The sequence below is a fragment of the Schizosaccharomyces octosporus genome (genome assembly GCF_000150505.1).
Source record: "Schizosaccharomyces octosporus yFS286 unplaced genomic scaffold supercont6.2, whole genome shotgun sequence".
In the NCBI taxonomy this organism is placed as follows: Eukaryota; Fungi; Ascomycota; class Schizosaccharomycetes; order Schizosaccharomycetales; family Schizosaccharomycetaceae; genus Schizosaccharomyces; species Schizosaccharomyces octosporus.
Genome location: NW_013185620.1, coordinates 862,096 through 877,944, shown reverse-complemented (window position 1 = coordinate 877,944; position 15,849 = coordinate 862,096). Strand labels below are relative to the sequence as shown.

Here is a 15,849-nt window from a genome sequence, read left to right as displayed (position 1 = left end):
TTTTAATATTGGTAGTGACAGTAATTGGTAAAACAGGAGTGGTTTGAGAATCTATTGTTTAACGCTCATACATAAACTAAAGCAAAATGGTTTTCTAAACCACTCTATAACACGCATCAGCTTAGAGTATATAAGCTCGTCACAAAAGTTCAAACAAATTTCTATTATTAACATAATACGAACAGTATTAATAACGACAAAAAACTTAAAAAGGATAGTAGATATGTGTTGTCAAGTAAACCACCGTGTTCGATTATCCATTATCCTCATCTTCGTTGTAGTTGTACACATGTTTTCCTCGCGGAGCAGCTTTGGACGCTCCTCGATTACTGCTCATTGATCCCAATTGATCGGCGGCAACTTCAGGACTACGAAACATACTAGTTTCTCCAATTTTTTTCCGTTTGCCAATTCGTCCCGTCTTCACACCTCTTGAGGCAAATTGTTTCCAAGAGTTTTTAGAAGCTTCCAAAGCAGCGTTGGGTTTAAGTTGTTTCTTTGGCTTTTGTGAAGGGGGAGGAGGCGGCGGTGTTGCTATTGCAGGAGGCTCGGAAACAATTGGAGGATCAGGTTTTGAAGTGGTGGGCAATGAATATACTGGGGCAACTTTGGAGGAAGGAGGGCTGGTCGCTGAAGCAAATGTACGCTCTGGAGAAGCCCTAAGAGACTGAGTTTTCGAAGAAGCATTCGGAGAGATACTACGAGAAGAAGTCACTGATGCGGCAGAAAACGGAGAAAAGCCAACACGAGGACCATTGCTTGAAGAGCTTGGAATACCTGCAATTTTGCGTTTTGTTTCAGGTACGGCCTTGAGGTCTCGTGGAGATACTGTTTCCACTTCGGGATAATCCAAAAATTGTATTGTATACTTTTTGTTCGCGCCGTATCCTGATACAGCTGTTATTTTCCCAGTATAGAAGGACTGGTCACCTGAAATCCATCTTGCCATTACCACATCGCCAGGAAAGAATTCTAGTTTTTGAGCATTTGCTGAAGTTTGTGAACCCGTTGTTGAGTGCTGATTCTCTTCTAATTTCTTTTGTTTTTGAAGTTCTTGCGCTTTTTCATCTATTAGTTGTCGTGTCAATTGAACTAGTTCTTCTAAGTCATTTCGTAAAGCAGATAATTCCTGATTAGCAGGGTCCTTTTCGAGAGATATTTTTACTAATGCAAGTTGACTCTGATATTGTTTGTATTCATCCTCCATTTAGAATGTGCACCAAAACTTATTAAAAAAGGTAATAAAAGAAATAAAATAAATTAAGAGAGGCGAAGATTTATTGGTATTTAGGACAGAATTAGTTGTTGTCTACGATATGTAGTTAGTGTCAAGGGATTTAGTCCGACAGAATATTGAGGTTTCATATCCGTTTGTTAAGACAAAACCTATCATAAGAATTTTATTTAAATAACGTCTATACAAATAAAAATAAAGCTTACTTTTTATAATTAAATGTTTATTGCACAATATTACGAATGTAGAATCAGGCAATGCAAAAGCATGAGATGGATCGACCATTAAAGGAAGAAGAAAAGAGCAAAGACAAAAGCTAATTTTAGATATAGAGAACTGATTTCTCATATTATGGTACCTTAAACACCATTGAGCTGCCCAAGGAAACGAAAAGGTATTTTGTGAAATGTTCCATATAATTGTCTGCATACTGAAGTATGGTACACACAAGGACTTCATGGCATAAAACAAAAAAGGTAAAAGATACATTCAACAAAACTTAGAGGAAAAAAAACAACACAAATAAGAACCTAATACTCAGACACAAGTACGGTTTTACTTGGAAGGATGAAAAGAGCGCCCAACGAAATGTTTGGGAACCTCCCAAGCAAGCCAATCACTATTTGTGGTAGGTAATAGACCCATTTTCTGTAGCTTGTAAATACCAATGGCCATAAGTAAGCATTGTGAAAGGATGTAAACTATCATCGGCAGCCACATGGCGTTGGGATGAACAGAACGAAAAGATGCAAACGCATCACCAGAAGAAGATATTGCTTTTAATGGGTTTAAAAACAACATAAATGTAGTGATGATACTGAAAATTTGCAAAGAGTTACCGGACATGTAAGCGAAGATTATATTCATCGGGATTTGTTTAAGAGGAGAGTATGCAAGCTCCCATGCTTTTTTTATTACAAGGGCCTTTTCAGCATTTTGTTTTTCGGTGTCGACGGATACATCGAAAGAAGACTGTTCTTTATTCGCCTTTCGGAAAGAAGCGGAATTTTCTTGAAATCCTCTGGGAGATGGGTACTTTTCAGAAGTGTCTGTGTTTCCTTTAGAAGTCTTTTTAAGGGAAGAACTGAGCACTGGATACCAGTCTGTTTCGTCGTTGATATCCATATTTGAGATAGCTTTTAAAGAAAATGAAATTTCAGCTAAGAAGAAGACTTTTGGAGGGCTTTTTTTTAAACTTGGAGAGTGGTAATATTTAGAAAGATACAATTGACAAGTTGGAATTAATTATCTAATCGTAATTGTGAGGGTAAAGTTTCCTTTTAAGCACAAAGCAGAAATGTAAGAAGGACGAAAACAGAGCTCAGATTAAATATAATAACCTTTTTGTTTTTCTTTCGTAAAATTAAGATTCCTTTCCAACTGAGGCTGTTTTTGTGCTGTGAAATGGATTCAGCAGATGAGAAAGTGTGGTTGAGTATGGTTGAACCTTTACGAAGAATTCTTAGCTTAAAAAAACTAGATGTATGAAATTTTTACAAAGTAATATATGCAACGTTTAAGGAAGTGTTTTATTTTCATAAGCGAAATTAGCATGTCGTTATGTACAATATTCATGAAGAAATGGAGATCTAGCACAATGGTACAGTCTTCTAGTAGAAATTGTTTATACCGACAAACGAAGTTATATCTAAAACAAAATTGAAAATTAAACATTCGCAGATTATCAAGTCTCACTACTCTTAATTTTTCAAATGTATCCAGCCCAGTAGTGTAACTTCATTTCTGATCGTTTCAAAAATCGGACTGAACGCAATTTATAAAGAATACAAAGTCTTTGGAATATAAAAAAGTTTTAACAAGAAACTGATCCAATTCCCGACACGCTCATGAGAATGGGTACATTATATCAGACAGGAAGAAGTGAGTTTTTGCAGCCAAGTACACCTGAGAGTAAGATCTCTAAACGAAGAAATACTTTTGTTCCAAAGAGCTTAGGGATTGTTTCTTGAAAACGCCATGTCTTTTCACAAGTCGGGTAAGGTGGTACTTGTTTGGATTGACACAATTTCCTTCCAGTTCATCCGTACACAGGGTTTATCAAAATAATCTTGACTAGTAGACCATCTTTTACTCTTTAGTCTTTCCTTTTCTTACGCTTTGTTTACCCAAGGTGAGATACACTTACGTACGCTATTCAAGGCTAGCCATGGCAAATAGTAAGCGCGTCTGTTTCTATAGAAGACTTCTTCTTTTTGACTTAAAATATAAAGAAAACCCTAGGAAATATCAAAATAATGAATGAAATAAATTCATTTGAGGTTTATCAAGTTTCATGACTTACTGCACAACTTTGGAACCTGACTCTTCGAACTCAGTAAGGGTAAGACTTGTACGACCTTACCACCAAAAGTCTGTTTAAAGTTGTTGGTCTTTAGAAAAATAGTTAATTCACGGTTCCTTAATTAAAAGGTAATACTTTTCATGCAATGGAATCACCAGTAGGGTCTGAAAACTCAGTGCCGACGAATCCTACGGTTAACTTGAAAAAACGCAGAGGACGACCTCCTAAAGGAAGTTACGCAGCATTCGGTAGTGATGATGAAGACGACGATGAATATTACGGTGGTCGCTCGCGTAGGAGGACGAATCGTGCTCCAAGACCGAAGGTCTCAACACAGTCCTCTGGTAGCACGGTCGTTCCCAAAGATTTGTATGCACACCGTGCAGCCCTGGAAGATGACGAACTCAATTTTGGCGTAGTTGATCCAGAAGGTGAGAAGAAAGTGAATGAGCTTGGTTATTTGAATGGTGGACGCGAGTATCGTTGTCGGACATTTACTTGTCTGGGTAGAGGGAATCGGTTGTATATGCTTTCGACAGAACCCGCGCGTGCTATGGGCTATAGGGACTCATATTTATTATTTCTAAAACATCGTTCTTTACATAAGATTATAGTGGATGATGCAGAAAAATGGGACTTAATTGAGCGTAATATTATTCCACATTCATATAAGGGAAGAGCAGTGGGAATCGTCGCTGCGCGTTCTATCTTCCGAGAATTTGGTGCAAAAATAATTGTTGGTGGTAGAAGAATCATTGATGATTATTGGGAAGGTGAATTTCGTGCTCGTGGATTTGCAGAAGGTGACCTAGCTGATCCTGAGGATAAGCTTCCCCCTCCAGGGATGCCGTATAATCGAAATCAATATGTTGCATGGCATGGTGCTAGCGCGGTGTATCATATGCAACCTTCTTTTGAAGCTCAGTTACCTTCAGCGGTTAGGAAGCGTAAAAAGGACCCTCCTAAAGATGCCACTTGGTTATTTCAACATGCAAAAGCGACTTCTGCTTATAACAATGATCTCGCGAAAAATCTCACACAAAAACAAACGACTGGCTATTTTGAGCCGCATTCTAATTTACTTCATGTTCCTCAAAATTCGCAACCATCTCGAACTGAGTGGACTCACATTCCTCACGACCAAGAGGAGTCCATCGTTCCAAAACTGGATGTCTTAGTATCTTTGAATCCAGAAATAGCACCTCAGGTTTCATTAATAAATGTTCCGTTTTCAGTTCTTGCTTCCTGTCCTCCTCATGTGCAGGAGGCAATTAAAAGGCGACAAGAACAAGAACTATTACAAGCAAGAATGAACGGTACTTTGTGGTAATTGAAGGTCTTTTTCTTTTTTCTTTTTACAAACAAAGTTGAAAGTCTTTGAAACGATACCCTGTTGAAACTCTCGGGTTTTGATATAGAAAAATGAACAAGCAAGCAAGCATACTTTCTTTGTTGTTGGTCATTGAACGATGTTACGTATGGAATTTGGTTAGTATATAGTTAATGAATTGTTTTATAAATTTTTGGTTATGGACGCATTGTTTTGTACAAAGTTTTCAGGCTAGTTGTACATGACCATGTATCACCCAGCTGCTTGCTGATGTAAAACGACAAACACATTCCATTCCATTCATTAAATGAGTAAGTATCGCATGTAAAAATTCATATTGGTGGGATGGATGCCTAGTTACAGTTCTCTTTTTCATTACTTACACAATCAAAAGGAAAAAAATAGCTTATAAATTAAAAATTTATTAAATATGCATTATAATATTATGAACGTTGCGTCACCTCCCAAGAAATTTACTTTCAAATTAATAAGAAAAAAAAGAAAAACGAAAATACAAGACAAATCAATTAGCAGCAGCGGCTTCAATTGGAGGTTGAAGACGAGTTGGTTGCTCGCCAACACGAACGATTCTTTGACCAAAGGTATCTTTCATAGGCATCTTCTCACCGGCACCAGACTTCCAAACTTCAACTTCCATACCACCGCGAACGACAGCGATACGGTAGGTAGCGAGCAAGTTGTGGGCACCATTGGTGTGTTCATAAACACCACCATTGAAGGCAGCAGTGGCATCCTTACCAAAGGCAGAACGCAAAAGACCTTGACCACCAGGGTGTTGGAAGCCAGTTACATCGTGAACGACACCATTGATGAGAACAAGAGGGCGAGTCTTGCTTTCTTCCAAAAATTCTTCAAACTCCATAACAGGGAGAACTTCCAAAGGAGTACCCCAGTTGAGACGAGCACGCCAGCGATCCAAGACCTTCTGTCTTTGTTGAACAAGACTCTTTTCGATTTCATTCTGAGGGAAAGTGTTGAGATCGTAAGCAAGACCGACGAGACTGCAAGCCCAGATGAAAGCCTTAGTAGGGTCGTATTCGTACCATCTTAAACCATTACGGTAGTCGTTAGGGAAAGCATGGTGGTAGTTGTGGTTACCCTCGCCAAGGGTGACAAGAGCAGTGATGTAGTGGTTACGGGCAGAGTTGGTGTCGTCGAAAGGTTGACCACCCAACATGTGGGCGAGGGAATTGACACAAAAGGTAGCATGGTGAACGAAAACAAGACGGCAGACACCAGCGTAGAAATAACCACCACGGTAATCACCCCAGAAGTAACCGCAAATAAGACTTGGTACAACGAAAGCCATGATGGTAGCAAAGGGAAGGAAGTGACGGTGGTTGAAGACGACTAACTTGTCGGTGTTCAAATCGGAAATATCAGTACGGCCAATACGACGAGGGTTTTGGAGGATGATCATCCAACCAACGTGAGCATACCAGAAACCCTTCTTGACATTGTAAGGGTCTTTGTCAGTATCGGTGTAACGGTGATGAGCACGATGATCACGGGCCCACCAACGGATGGAACCTTCAAAAGCGGCAGCACCACCGGCGGCAAAGAAGTATTGAAGGGGCTTCTTGGCCTTGTAGGAACGATGAGCCCAAAGACGGTGGTAACCGCCGGTGATACCAAGACCGGAATAGAAGTAGTACACGATGGAGAATAACAAGGTCTTGGTGTGTAAAGGAGTCGTGCAAATACCGTAAATACCGACGGCGGGGAACGTAAACAAAAGAATCAAATGAAGCCAGTTGAAGTGGCGCCAAAAGTTGGTGAGGGTCCATGGTTGTTCCTGGATGTGTTTAGGAGCCTTAGGGTCAAAACGGCGCTCAGGGACAACGGGGACGACGGGGATTTTACGTTGGCGAAGAGTGTTGTCTTCACCAGCGGAAGGATGGACAGAGGCTTGAGAGCCTTGAGAGATTCCATTCGAAGACATCTTTTAATTTTTTATTTATGATTTGATGTCGAAAAGGTGTGAGAGAGAAAAAAAATGAAGAAAGGAATCAACAAAATAAAGAAAAAGAAGAAGAAAGTTGTATGAATCGAAACAACAACAACTTGAAGCTTTTTGTGTATAATCTAAATTCAAAAGCCTAAAAAGCCGTAACAGGGAATGCAAATGAAAACGGCGACAAAGAAGAAAAGAAAAAGATCAAGGTGAAAGGAAGAATACAAAGCAAGGCTAGGCTAGGCAAAGCAAAGCAAAGCAAATGAAGCCTGAGTCTGCTTTGGGGAAAAAAAAAAAAAGGATTAAAGGTACCGCAAAAGACGACAACCCACTTGCAACTATACAATGCCAAAGAAGCAACTAACGTGCACTTTTATGGCAATAGTAATAGTTTATGAAAAAGGAATATGGAAATTCTTTAAAGTATGTCGCTTTGGTGAAGTCTTTGAGACAGAGGATGGCACATTCTTTTATATCCTAACCGTGTGAATGTCGGTAATGCGTGGGTAGGGTAGGGTTACGAGCTGCAGACCCAAACGGCGGTCTGGGAAGGAACAAGGACAAGAAAACAAAAGGAAACAGAACGATGGTTGGGAACTCTATGTAAGAAGCTTGACGAATCAGAGGGCGATAAGATAACTCATCCAAGAAGAAAGGAACGGAAAACAAGAAAAGAAATGAAAACAAGGCCTAAAGGGCAAGAAACAAAAAAAAGATAAAAAAATAAAAAACAGAATGAGAATAGAAACAAAAATAAAAAAAAATTCATGAAGAATGATCCCAAAATGACTGAAATCTTTGAAAAACTTGCTATCCATCGCAATGATGAAGCTTTCCCCAACGGGGAATGAGCGATGCTAATTTGAACTCAATAGCCAATCGGAAGCTAAAGGAAACTAGCGATTCACAATTGCCACCTTGATTCGTCAGTCTGTGATATAACCGTGAGAACAGATACTGACAGAAGAACGAATCAAAGTTGTTTGTGAGAAATATGGTTCGATTGTACGGAAGTGGTGTGCAGTGCGGTAGATGTCGTCAAAGGTTCGTAAATAGAATTCGGTGGATTCTTTGAGGCTCGATAAGTGGCGAACCGAGAAAAATAAGCAGTCATGTAAGCGACTATTATTGTCCCAACGGAAGGAAGGGTTTCTTTTGTAGGAAGGAGGAAGGAGGAAGGAGAGAGAGAGAGAGAGTAGTGTATTGTTTTGAATGGTAGAATAGCAAGACCTGTTTGTTTGTAAGGATTGACGTGAAGGAGATTATAGGAGAATATGGTAGAATAGAGTAAAAATCCTCTTTGAATATGATGGCAACTGGTTGTTTTGTTTGATAGTGTATTCAAGTTTGTGTAGGTGAGTGTAAAAAGTGTGCGTGCGTATAAGAAAACGAAAACAGGTTTAGAAAATGACACGTTTTAAAGTGCAAGTTTTCATCTTGGGGCAAAGTTTATGCTAACCAACTAGTTATTGTTGCTGCTGCTGCTGTTGTTGTTATTCCTGCTACTACTAGTACTACTACTACTCGACTCTTTATATGATGTATGTACCATTATAAATATCATTCATAACGAAAAAGTCCTTCTAGTTTACAAAGGCTCAATAGGTGGCACAGGACCCAAGGGAGTAATACCCAATGGGTTGATTTGAGAATGGCTCTTTGTATAGTGGAACTTGATGTGATCAAAATCGGTGGTTTCATAAAAGGCAGGGTGGCGCCAGTAAAGGTTACGAAGCCATTTGTTAACATGAGGATAATCATGGCGAATTGTACCAAGGTTACACTTAAAGTGTTGCACATAAACGGCATCAAAACGAACGACCGTGGTGTACAAACGAATATCGGTTTCGGTCAAGCGATCGCCAAAGAAGTAGGGACCACCAGACTTCTTGAGAAATTCCTCGAGTTTCCCAAGAGCTTCAAACACAATCTTTACGTTCTTTTCATAAGCTTCGGCAGTAGTAGCAAATCCAGACTTGTAGACACCATTGTTGAGCGTGTCATAAAAGTAGTCGTTCCATTTATCGATCTCCGAACGGAGCTCCTTTGGATAAAGATCGAGCTCCTTCTTCTTGGGATCTTGAATCAAGTCGTTCATTTCGTAATTCAAAGTGCGGATAATTTCTGCACTTTCGTTATTCACAATCGTATGGTGCTTCGTATCCCATACCACCGGTACAGTGAAGCGCATGTTGTAGTTGGGTTCAGCACGGTAATACAAGTTTCTCAACAAAGGACTTTGGTAAACTGGATCACCAGTACTACCGTGTTCCTTATTAAAGTCCCATCCGTTAGGGCCCATCAACCATCCAACAACATGGACGGGCAATACCTCTTCCAATCCCTTCAACTTACGAACAATTAAAGTGCGGTGAGCCCAAGGGCAAGCCAAACTCACGTATAAATGATAACGGCCAATTTCTGGGCGAAAGATCGAATGGTCCTTGGAAATCGTTTCTCGAAACGATGATGTTTGACGTCGGAATTCACCGTCCGCACTAGCCCAGTCTGTAATTTTACCTCCGGAAGACATCTTTGTTGCAGTATTCAAGTATTTTCTGGTTCCTAAGTAGTTGGTGGATGGTGGAATGAATTTGCAAACCCCAAATCTTCTTAGCATTGAACAGTCCAATTTTTTTTTCTTTCTTTTTCTAAAATATATATATATATAGAAAACTAAGAAAAAAATATAGATTTGAGATGAGTAAGCATTGTGTTAAAAGGATTAAAAGTGATGTAAATTTCCCAGTGCAAACTAGATTACATAACGAAATATTTTATGACATATACAGAAATTGCTTCTTCTTTTACTTGGTATCTGTTGGTTTTAGTTTTAGTTTTATTTTCTATTTTCTATTTTCTATTTACAAGTTGAAAATAAACAATCAAGTCGTTTTTGCAAAGGTATTATTTACTTTTCTTTTTTTTTTTCCTCCCAAGACCGGTGCATTTTTCCCTTGTGCGAAAGTATGCGTGTGCGACTCTCCAAGTTGTTTCGTTTGTAGGCAGGCTTATGACTGATTAGCTTGAAAAGACAAAACAAGTTAGTAAGATTAGCAATTCCATAGATAGCATGGTTTGGGATGGAAGGAATCAAGAATTTTAACAAGGTACTAACTGATTTTACTGAACTGAACTGTACTAGAGTGATGAAAAGAGATTTCGGTCATGACAAGAATTTAAAACTGAAATATAAAATTCATTTTCCAAATATTTCATTGAGTCCCCGAATCAATGGAGACTGTCGTATCCTCAGCAAAACTTGATTCATCCCAAGAACAAATAAAAAATGTCATTTCTTTATTATTCCCAAGTAACCAAACTATATTTACAATATAATGCTTTACAAATACTTGTATCCAGCAATGGGTATGTAGCGTAATGGTTAACGCGTTGGTTTTCGGCACCAAAGATTGCAGGTTCGAGTCCTGTCATACTCGGTATTTTTGCTATTTTCTTTTCTCTTTTAAGACTATGTTGTTGATATAATGTTTGTTTATTTACCATTGGATAGAAGTTTTTTCTAAAAAAAAAAAAAAAGCCCACTTTACCAATTGGTACAAATATAAAGTTAATTTTGTTCTATTTCTCTTTTTTTCTTTTTAACAAAAAAAAATTGTTGAAAGACGTGTTGTTGATTGTTTTGCAGGTATAATGCTTCCTTTTGTCTATAGACCATGAACGAAATCATTCGTTTGAAACACACTCTCTACAATTTTTTTTGTTTTTTTATGAAATATACAAAAAGAATAAATATATATATATAAAAGAAATGGTAAAATTGCCTATAAATCCACCCATCATTTATCATACAACTAAACTACTCGCAACAAAATCACAACCATCCGTAGTGCTTACTTTTTTTATTTATCCTTGTTCAATCTTCCCAAATATGACTCTAAACTTTCTCTTTCCTATTCCAAAAAATAAAAATAAAAATATAGAAAAAGAAAAACCAAGTCCTCTTGGTTTCTTATTTACAATCGTGTCAATACAGCATTTGATAAAAACCCTCTATGGTTGACTTCTTTGCACAAACAAATACTACAAGTACAGATTGAAATACGACAAAAAAAAACCTACGATAACATATATACCTCAAAAGGAAATTATATTAGAAAATAAATGCTCATTAATATACATACATAATCATCTTAACCCAACGTATTCCATGACTTTTGTAACACACATGTCTTCTTAAAACTCTTGACTAGGGTTAGCCTTGCCAGATTGCTTAGGCAAGAGATGGGCGTTAATGTTGGGAACAACACCACCTTGGGCAATGGTGACATGACCCAAAAGCTTGTTCAATTCTTCATCGTTACGGATAGCAAGTTGAAGATGACGGGGAATAATACGAGTCTTCTTGTTGTCACGAGCGGCGTTACCAGCCAATTCGAGAATTTCAGCAGCCAAATATTCCAAAACGGCAGCCAAATAAACGGGAGCACCAGCACCAACACGTTGAGCATAGTTACCCTTACGCAACAAACGATGAACACGACCGACAGGGAAGGCCAAACCAGCCTTGGCGGAACGAGATTGAGCAGACTTGGCAACAGCTGCTTTACCACCAGATTTTCCTCCAGACATTATTATAATTGAAAATAAAAAAAAAAGAAAAAGGTTATAAAAGAGTACAAAGAGACGATGAACTCAAAGATTAAGTAGCGTAAACAAACAAAAAAAACCAAGACTTCTTTTGTTGATACTTGAAGCTTACAAGGCAGTAAGTAATTGCTTGTTTATATCCAATTCCTTTTAAAAAGACGAATGGAAACCTCCTTTTGTTCTGAAATGAACTACACAGAAAGCCCTGTTTATGGGCGCGTCTCTTCTATATATAGTAATACACTCTCGTTTAGCACACCACGTCGCGACGCGTTATATGATCGCCTACGCGACGCGTCGTTTACATCGAGGGTTAGGGTTTATGATGAGGATTTAGTATACATATATCGCGTCAACAACGTAGCTTACCAAGAACCAACCACTATATTCTGGAGCGCTAAACGTTCAATTGTGGAAAGAAATTCTATTAATTCAACTCCAATTACCAAGAAACACGAAGATTAACAATGTCTGCTGAAAAGAAGCCCGCATCCAAGGCCCCCGCCGGTAAGGCCCCCAGAGACACCATGAAGTCTGCTGACAAGAAGCGTGGTAAAAACAGAAAGGAAACTTATTCCTCTTATATCTACAAGGTCTTGAAGCAAGTTCACCCTGATACCGGTATTTCCAACCAAGCTATGCGTATTTTGAACTCTTTCGTTAATGACATTTTCGAGCGCATTGCCACTGAAGCCTCCAAGCTCGCTGCCTACAACAAGAAGTCTACTATTTCCTCTCGTGAAATCCAAACTGCTGTCCGTTTGATCCTTCCTGGTGAATTGGCCAAGCACGCCGTCACCGAAGGTACCAAGTCCGTCACAAAATACTCTTCCTCTGCTCAATAAATGCGTTCACCTTGAAACCAATGAATTGAACAATTTGTTGGCAAGTTCCATTCGCATATCCGCGAGTTTTAATTATATTCTACGTGTTTTGTAAACGCGTTCTTTGGTTTACGGTCTGCCTTGAAGAGTCATTCTGGTTTTTGAATGGGTTTATGATTGGTTATACATGACAGGTTCATGTGGAAGCCCATAGAACAAATTCCGTCCATTCAACGCTGCATAAAACAAGACGCTTACAAGGATTATTAATCTCCCCGTTCTGCTTCTTTCCCTTTCTGCATTTTCCTTTTTTATTATTTTTTTAACTACGGTACCACTGGTTGGAAAGATGTTTGTTTCTACTGTTTGTCATTTCTTGTATATAACCTAAAGCACAGATGAACTTTGCAGCTAGGTTTCTTATTTTAATTTCCTTTTTTACTTAACTACTTGATGATCCCTTCCTATCTTGGTTTATGTGTGCATGAATTTTGTTATACTGTGATTCATCATGAGCTGGGTATGCTACGGTGTTTGCTTGCAAATACCTTTTATATGCTGAAAGATTGTAAAGTAATAATATATTAATTTGTTTATGAAAAGCTCATATCTGGAAATTGAAATTTGTATCGTGATAGTAAATTCGTAAGTTTTTGTTCGGTTGCTGATGGATCAGAAACTGCAACATTCTTTTGTATATCTAATAATCTAGCCATAACGGATGAAGAAACACATTTTTGCAGAATCTGAATAAGTACAGGAAGATCTTGAAGTGCCACTGTTGTACACTGCACAAGGAAAAACTTGGTTAAATTCGATGTTACAAAAGACATCCATCGATGGGCTTCGTTTATAGGCAACGCTTCCTTCACCTCAAGATATACACGTTCCATCAAGGTGCATAATTCAAACGTAAACGCATGAATTAAGTTTGTATTAGAAGAGACGCGTGTCTGTTTCGCCAGCCATTGCGAAGACATAATATCCTGTAAAAGAATGATTGTGTATAATTGCATAAGAGTGCCAAGGGAATCACGAAATGTTTGCTCGAGCGAAGGGGCTGTCTGATTCAATGGGAAGCTATGAATAAGGTACGTTTGTAAAGATGGTAAACGCTCTTTAATCGTAAAGATGCGGCTTGTCATATCAAAGATGTCCTCTTTAAGCACACAGAATGACAAACCGGGGAATTTCTCTCGCATTGTCTGTGCAATGAAGGCCAATTCTTCGGCATTCCCCTGTCGCGCATTTTCAACACAGCTGTCGATGGCAGTATCCAGACTGGAATCCCATTCCACCAAACTAAAGCTCGATGTATCAATCGCTGGAACATATGCTGCCGTGTAGAGTACCTTATAAAAAGCTTCATGGATTTCCTTGTTAATCTCATCACGTTGGGGAGCCTGATATAAGTTTTCGAAACCTTTCAACATATCAATAATTAGAAGTTCTGGTTTCAAATACTGACCATCAGCGCCTTTTGATGTAAACACACTAGTAATATCCGGTGCCTGAGCACGAGTTGCGTGTTGTATTATCCAGGTGTCCACGAGAGAACGTGTTGCCGCCTTGCTGAAAATGGAGCGAGCTTTTTTTGGAAGTAAATTAGCCACTCGTTGAAAGTAGTGCAACTGAATCAAGACATTTGCTCCGTCTAACTCTAATCGTTCTCCGCGTTCGCCAACGAAACTATATAACAATTCCGTGAGTTGACTATTTAACTTTTCTATGATTACTCCCATTTGCTTTGGGTCATGACCGTATCGTTTGGCGTCTTCAGGATAATTTTTTTGTACTTTCCCGGTCAAAAACTCAGTAGTGAGTAGCTCTATTTCTTTTATTTCTTGGGTAATCACTCCGACACAATCCCTGGCCCATTCAATCAACTGCATACCCGCAAATACCTCCGGTCTGCCCCTCAAAGCATAGTCCAAATCACCACCCCTAGACACTGCTTTCCAAACCAACATGGGAGAAGCTTGAGCATAGGCGATTTTTCCGGATCCTTCTTGGCGATTTCTAATGAGAGATTCATAATAGACAAACTTTTCCTTCATGAATGTGTAAAGGTACTTTTGTTGGCTAACCATGGCATACAGAACAGGATCACGACCGCTTATAGGGTTTGATTTGATTTTTAGTAAATCCGCCAACGATTCGATAATGTAAGAAAAATCTCCTTCTGTGTGTAGGATACGATTCCATATGAGCGAAGCAAGACTATCGAGGGACGATTGGGCAATATGCCAAGCATGCTCCATTAGGGTAGCCAAAGGTTTATTATTTCGTAAAGCTCGGTCATGTTCTTTTTCGTACAGCTTTTTGGCTTTCTTATACTCATGTAATAATTTAGAGTAATTTTCCTGTTCGTAAAATTGCTGGAATTTTTCAGGAAGGGAATAAAAAACCTTACATTGCTGTAAGACAAGAAGTTTTCCATAATCTACATCCAATTGTTTCATATAATCGTCATTAAGTCCGTGAAATTCTTTGATTGCTTCATTAAGGCTTTCCTCGCATATTTCCATCGTATTTAACTGACCGTGTTCGCCAAGCGTAGATACAATCTGTGCATAGACATTATCAATAGTCTCTTTTGTTGCAATAAACTTGTTAAAATTCGTCTCCTTCAAATCTAGAAGCAGACGTGAACCATTCGACGGTTGTTTCATTTGTGCTTTGGTATGCATACTAGGGGTTGCGGAAGGCCATCTTCGACCCAACTTTGGAGATGCTAAATCGTAACTATTTGTTTCCATCATTGGGAGAGCCATGGAAGGCATTGCACTAGTTTGACTCCTTTTCATTGCTGAACGGGCTATTGGGTTTCCCTGAATACCATTAGGATAATAAGGATCCGAACCTGAGCTATATTCCTTTGTAAGTTTTGTGCAACTTTTCTTCTTACTTACCCTGTCATCTGTAGTATATCGTCCGACCGATTGCGTCCATGATGCGCTGAGTCTAAAGGACTTGACAGCGCAGCTGGCTGACCTCTCAGTTCAGAATCACTTTTCTCTGTCCAGTAATCTTGGTGGAAATTCTTTAATCCATAATGAGCTAAAATCTCATCATCCTCATTCATTTTACCAAGAAACACCTCGCCTAGGGCAATTTGGTAGTTGGTAGGCAATCGAATCGATGAATATACAACTGCTGAGAATGCTAAAAATATTTTATTTTGAATTCTATAGAAGCTATACAATTACACAGTAATTTTTCTTTTTCTTTTTTTAAATTCTTGAAGCGGTCTTGTGCGAGTTGTGAAGCGCTTTGAATTTTACAAATCATCTTTTCAATCTAGTTCAATATAGACCAGCCGAAATTATAGTTTTCTTAATAAATATGATAAAAAAATAAAAAAAAAGACTTTGAATGTTTACAATTTGGTTGTAGGAATCCAACCAATATTAGATGCTACATTACAATTGTAAATCATCCTACAAGCAAATCCAAACTTCTTACATAAAAATAAAAATAAAAAATAAGTAAATGGATGTTTTAAACAATCATTCTAATGGGATTTAATAGATAAATTCCAAGATTCAGCTTTCTATACCTTTTATTTACATT

The 15,849-nt window shown here is 38.5% G+C and overlaps 8 protein-coding genes and 1 non-coding gene across 9 annotated transcripts; 3 read left to right on the top strand and 6 right to left on the bottom strand.

Annotated features, from left to right (window-relative positions):
- Nucleotides 1-253: 253 nt before the first annotated feature.
- Nucleotides 254-1,207, bottom strand: SOCG_04031 (splicing factor Spf30; the record flags this gene model as incomplete). Its single annotated transcript, XM_013163939.1, has 1 exon — nucleotides 254-1,207. One exon carries the CDS (start codon nucleotides 1,205-1,207, stop codon nucleotides 254-256), a length of 954 nt encoding a protein of 317 aa, XP_013019393.1.
- Nucleotides 1,208-1,789: 582 nt separating this feature from the next.
- SOCG_04030 (ER membrane protein complex subunit 4) lies at nucleotides 1,790-2,359 on the bottom strand (the record flags this gene model as incomplete). Its single annotated transcript, XM_013163938.1, has 1 exon — nucleotides 1,790-2,359. One exon carries the CDS (start codon nucleotides 2,357-2,359, stop codon nucleotides 1,790-1,792), a length of 570 nt encoding a protein of 189 aa, XP_013019392.1.
- Nucleotides 2,360-3,551: 1,192 nt separating this feature from the next.
- On the top strand, nucleotides 3,552-5,070 carry SOCG_04029 (RSC complex subunit Rsc7). The gene has a single exon (XM_013163937.1). It carries the CDS (start codon nucleotides 3,682-3,684, stop codon nucleotides 4,864-4,866), a length of 1,185 nt encoding a protein of 394 aa, XP_013019391.1. The 5' UTR covers nucleotides 3,552-3,681; the 3' UTR covers nucleotides 4,867-5,070.
- A 198-nt stretch (nucleotides 5,071-5,268) lies between these two features.
- On the bottom strand, nucleotides 5,269-7,346 carry SOCG_04028 (acyl-coA desaturase). The gene has a single exon (XM_013163936.1). The coding sequence runs from the start codon at nucleotides 6,827-6,829 to the stop codon at nucleotides 5,390-5,392; it is 1,440 nt and encodes a 479-aa protein (XP_013019390.1). The 5' UTR covers nucleotides 6,830-7,346; the 3' UTR covers nucleotides 5,269-5,389.
- Nucleotides 7,347-8,245: 899 nt separating this feature from the next.
- SOCG_04027 (glutathione S-transferase Gst3) lies at nucleotides 8,246-9,494 on the bottom strand. The gene has a single exon (XM_013163935.1). The coding sequence runs from the start codon at nucleotides 9,459-9,461 to the stop codon at nucleotides 8,430-8,432; it is 1,032 nt and encodes a 343-aa protein (XP_013019389.1). The 5' UTR covers nucleotides 9,462-9,494; the 3' UTR covers nucleotides 8,246-8,429.
- Nucleotides 9,495-10,208: 714 nt separating this feature from the next.
- SOCG_16263 lies at nucleotides 10,209-10,281 on the top strand. Its single transcript has one exon. It is a non-coding gene; the product is annotated as a tRNA-Arg (tRNA).
- Nucleotides 10,282-10,931: 650 nt separating this feature from the next.
- On the bottom strand, nucleotides 10,932-11,689 carry SOCG_04026 (histone H2A beta). The gene has a single exon (XM_013163934.1). The coding sequence runs from the start codon at nucleotides 11,432-11,434 to the stop codon at nucleotides 11,039-11,041; it is 396 nt and encodes a 131-aa protein (XP_013019388.1). The 5' UTR covers nucleotides 11,435-11,689; the 3' UTR covers nucleotides 10,932-11,038.
- A 32-nt stretch (nucleotides 11,690-11,721) lies between these two features.
- Nucleotides 11,722-12,891, top strand: SOCG_04025 (histone H2B alpha Htb1). The gene has a single exon (XM_013163933.1). It carries the CDS (start codon nucleotides 11,920-11,922, stop codon nucleotides 12,295-12,297), a length of 378 nt encoding a protein of 125 aa, XP_013019387.1. The 5' UTR covers nucleotides 11,722-11,919; the 3' UTR covers nucleotides 12,298-12,891.
- On the bottom strand, nucleotides 12,831-15,560 carry SOCG_04024 (exocyst complex subunit Sec5). The gene is made up of 2 exons (XM_013163932.1): nucleotides 15,189-15,560; nucleotides 12,831-15,144 (listed from the first exon to the last, which is right to left on the bottom strand). The coding sequence occupies exons 1-2, from the start codon at nucleotides 15,359-15,361 to the stop codon at nucleotides 12,870-12,872; spliced, it is 2,448 nt and encodes an 815-aa protein (XP_013019386.1). The 5' UTR covers nucleotides 15,362-15,560; the 3' UTR covers nucleotides 12,831-12,869.
- Between the last annotated feature and the right edge of the window lie 289 nt (nucleotides 15,561-15,849).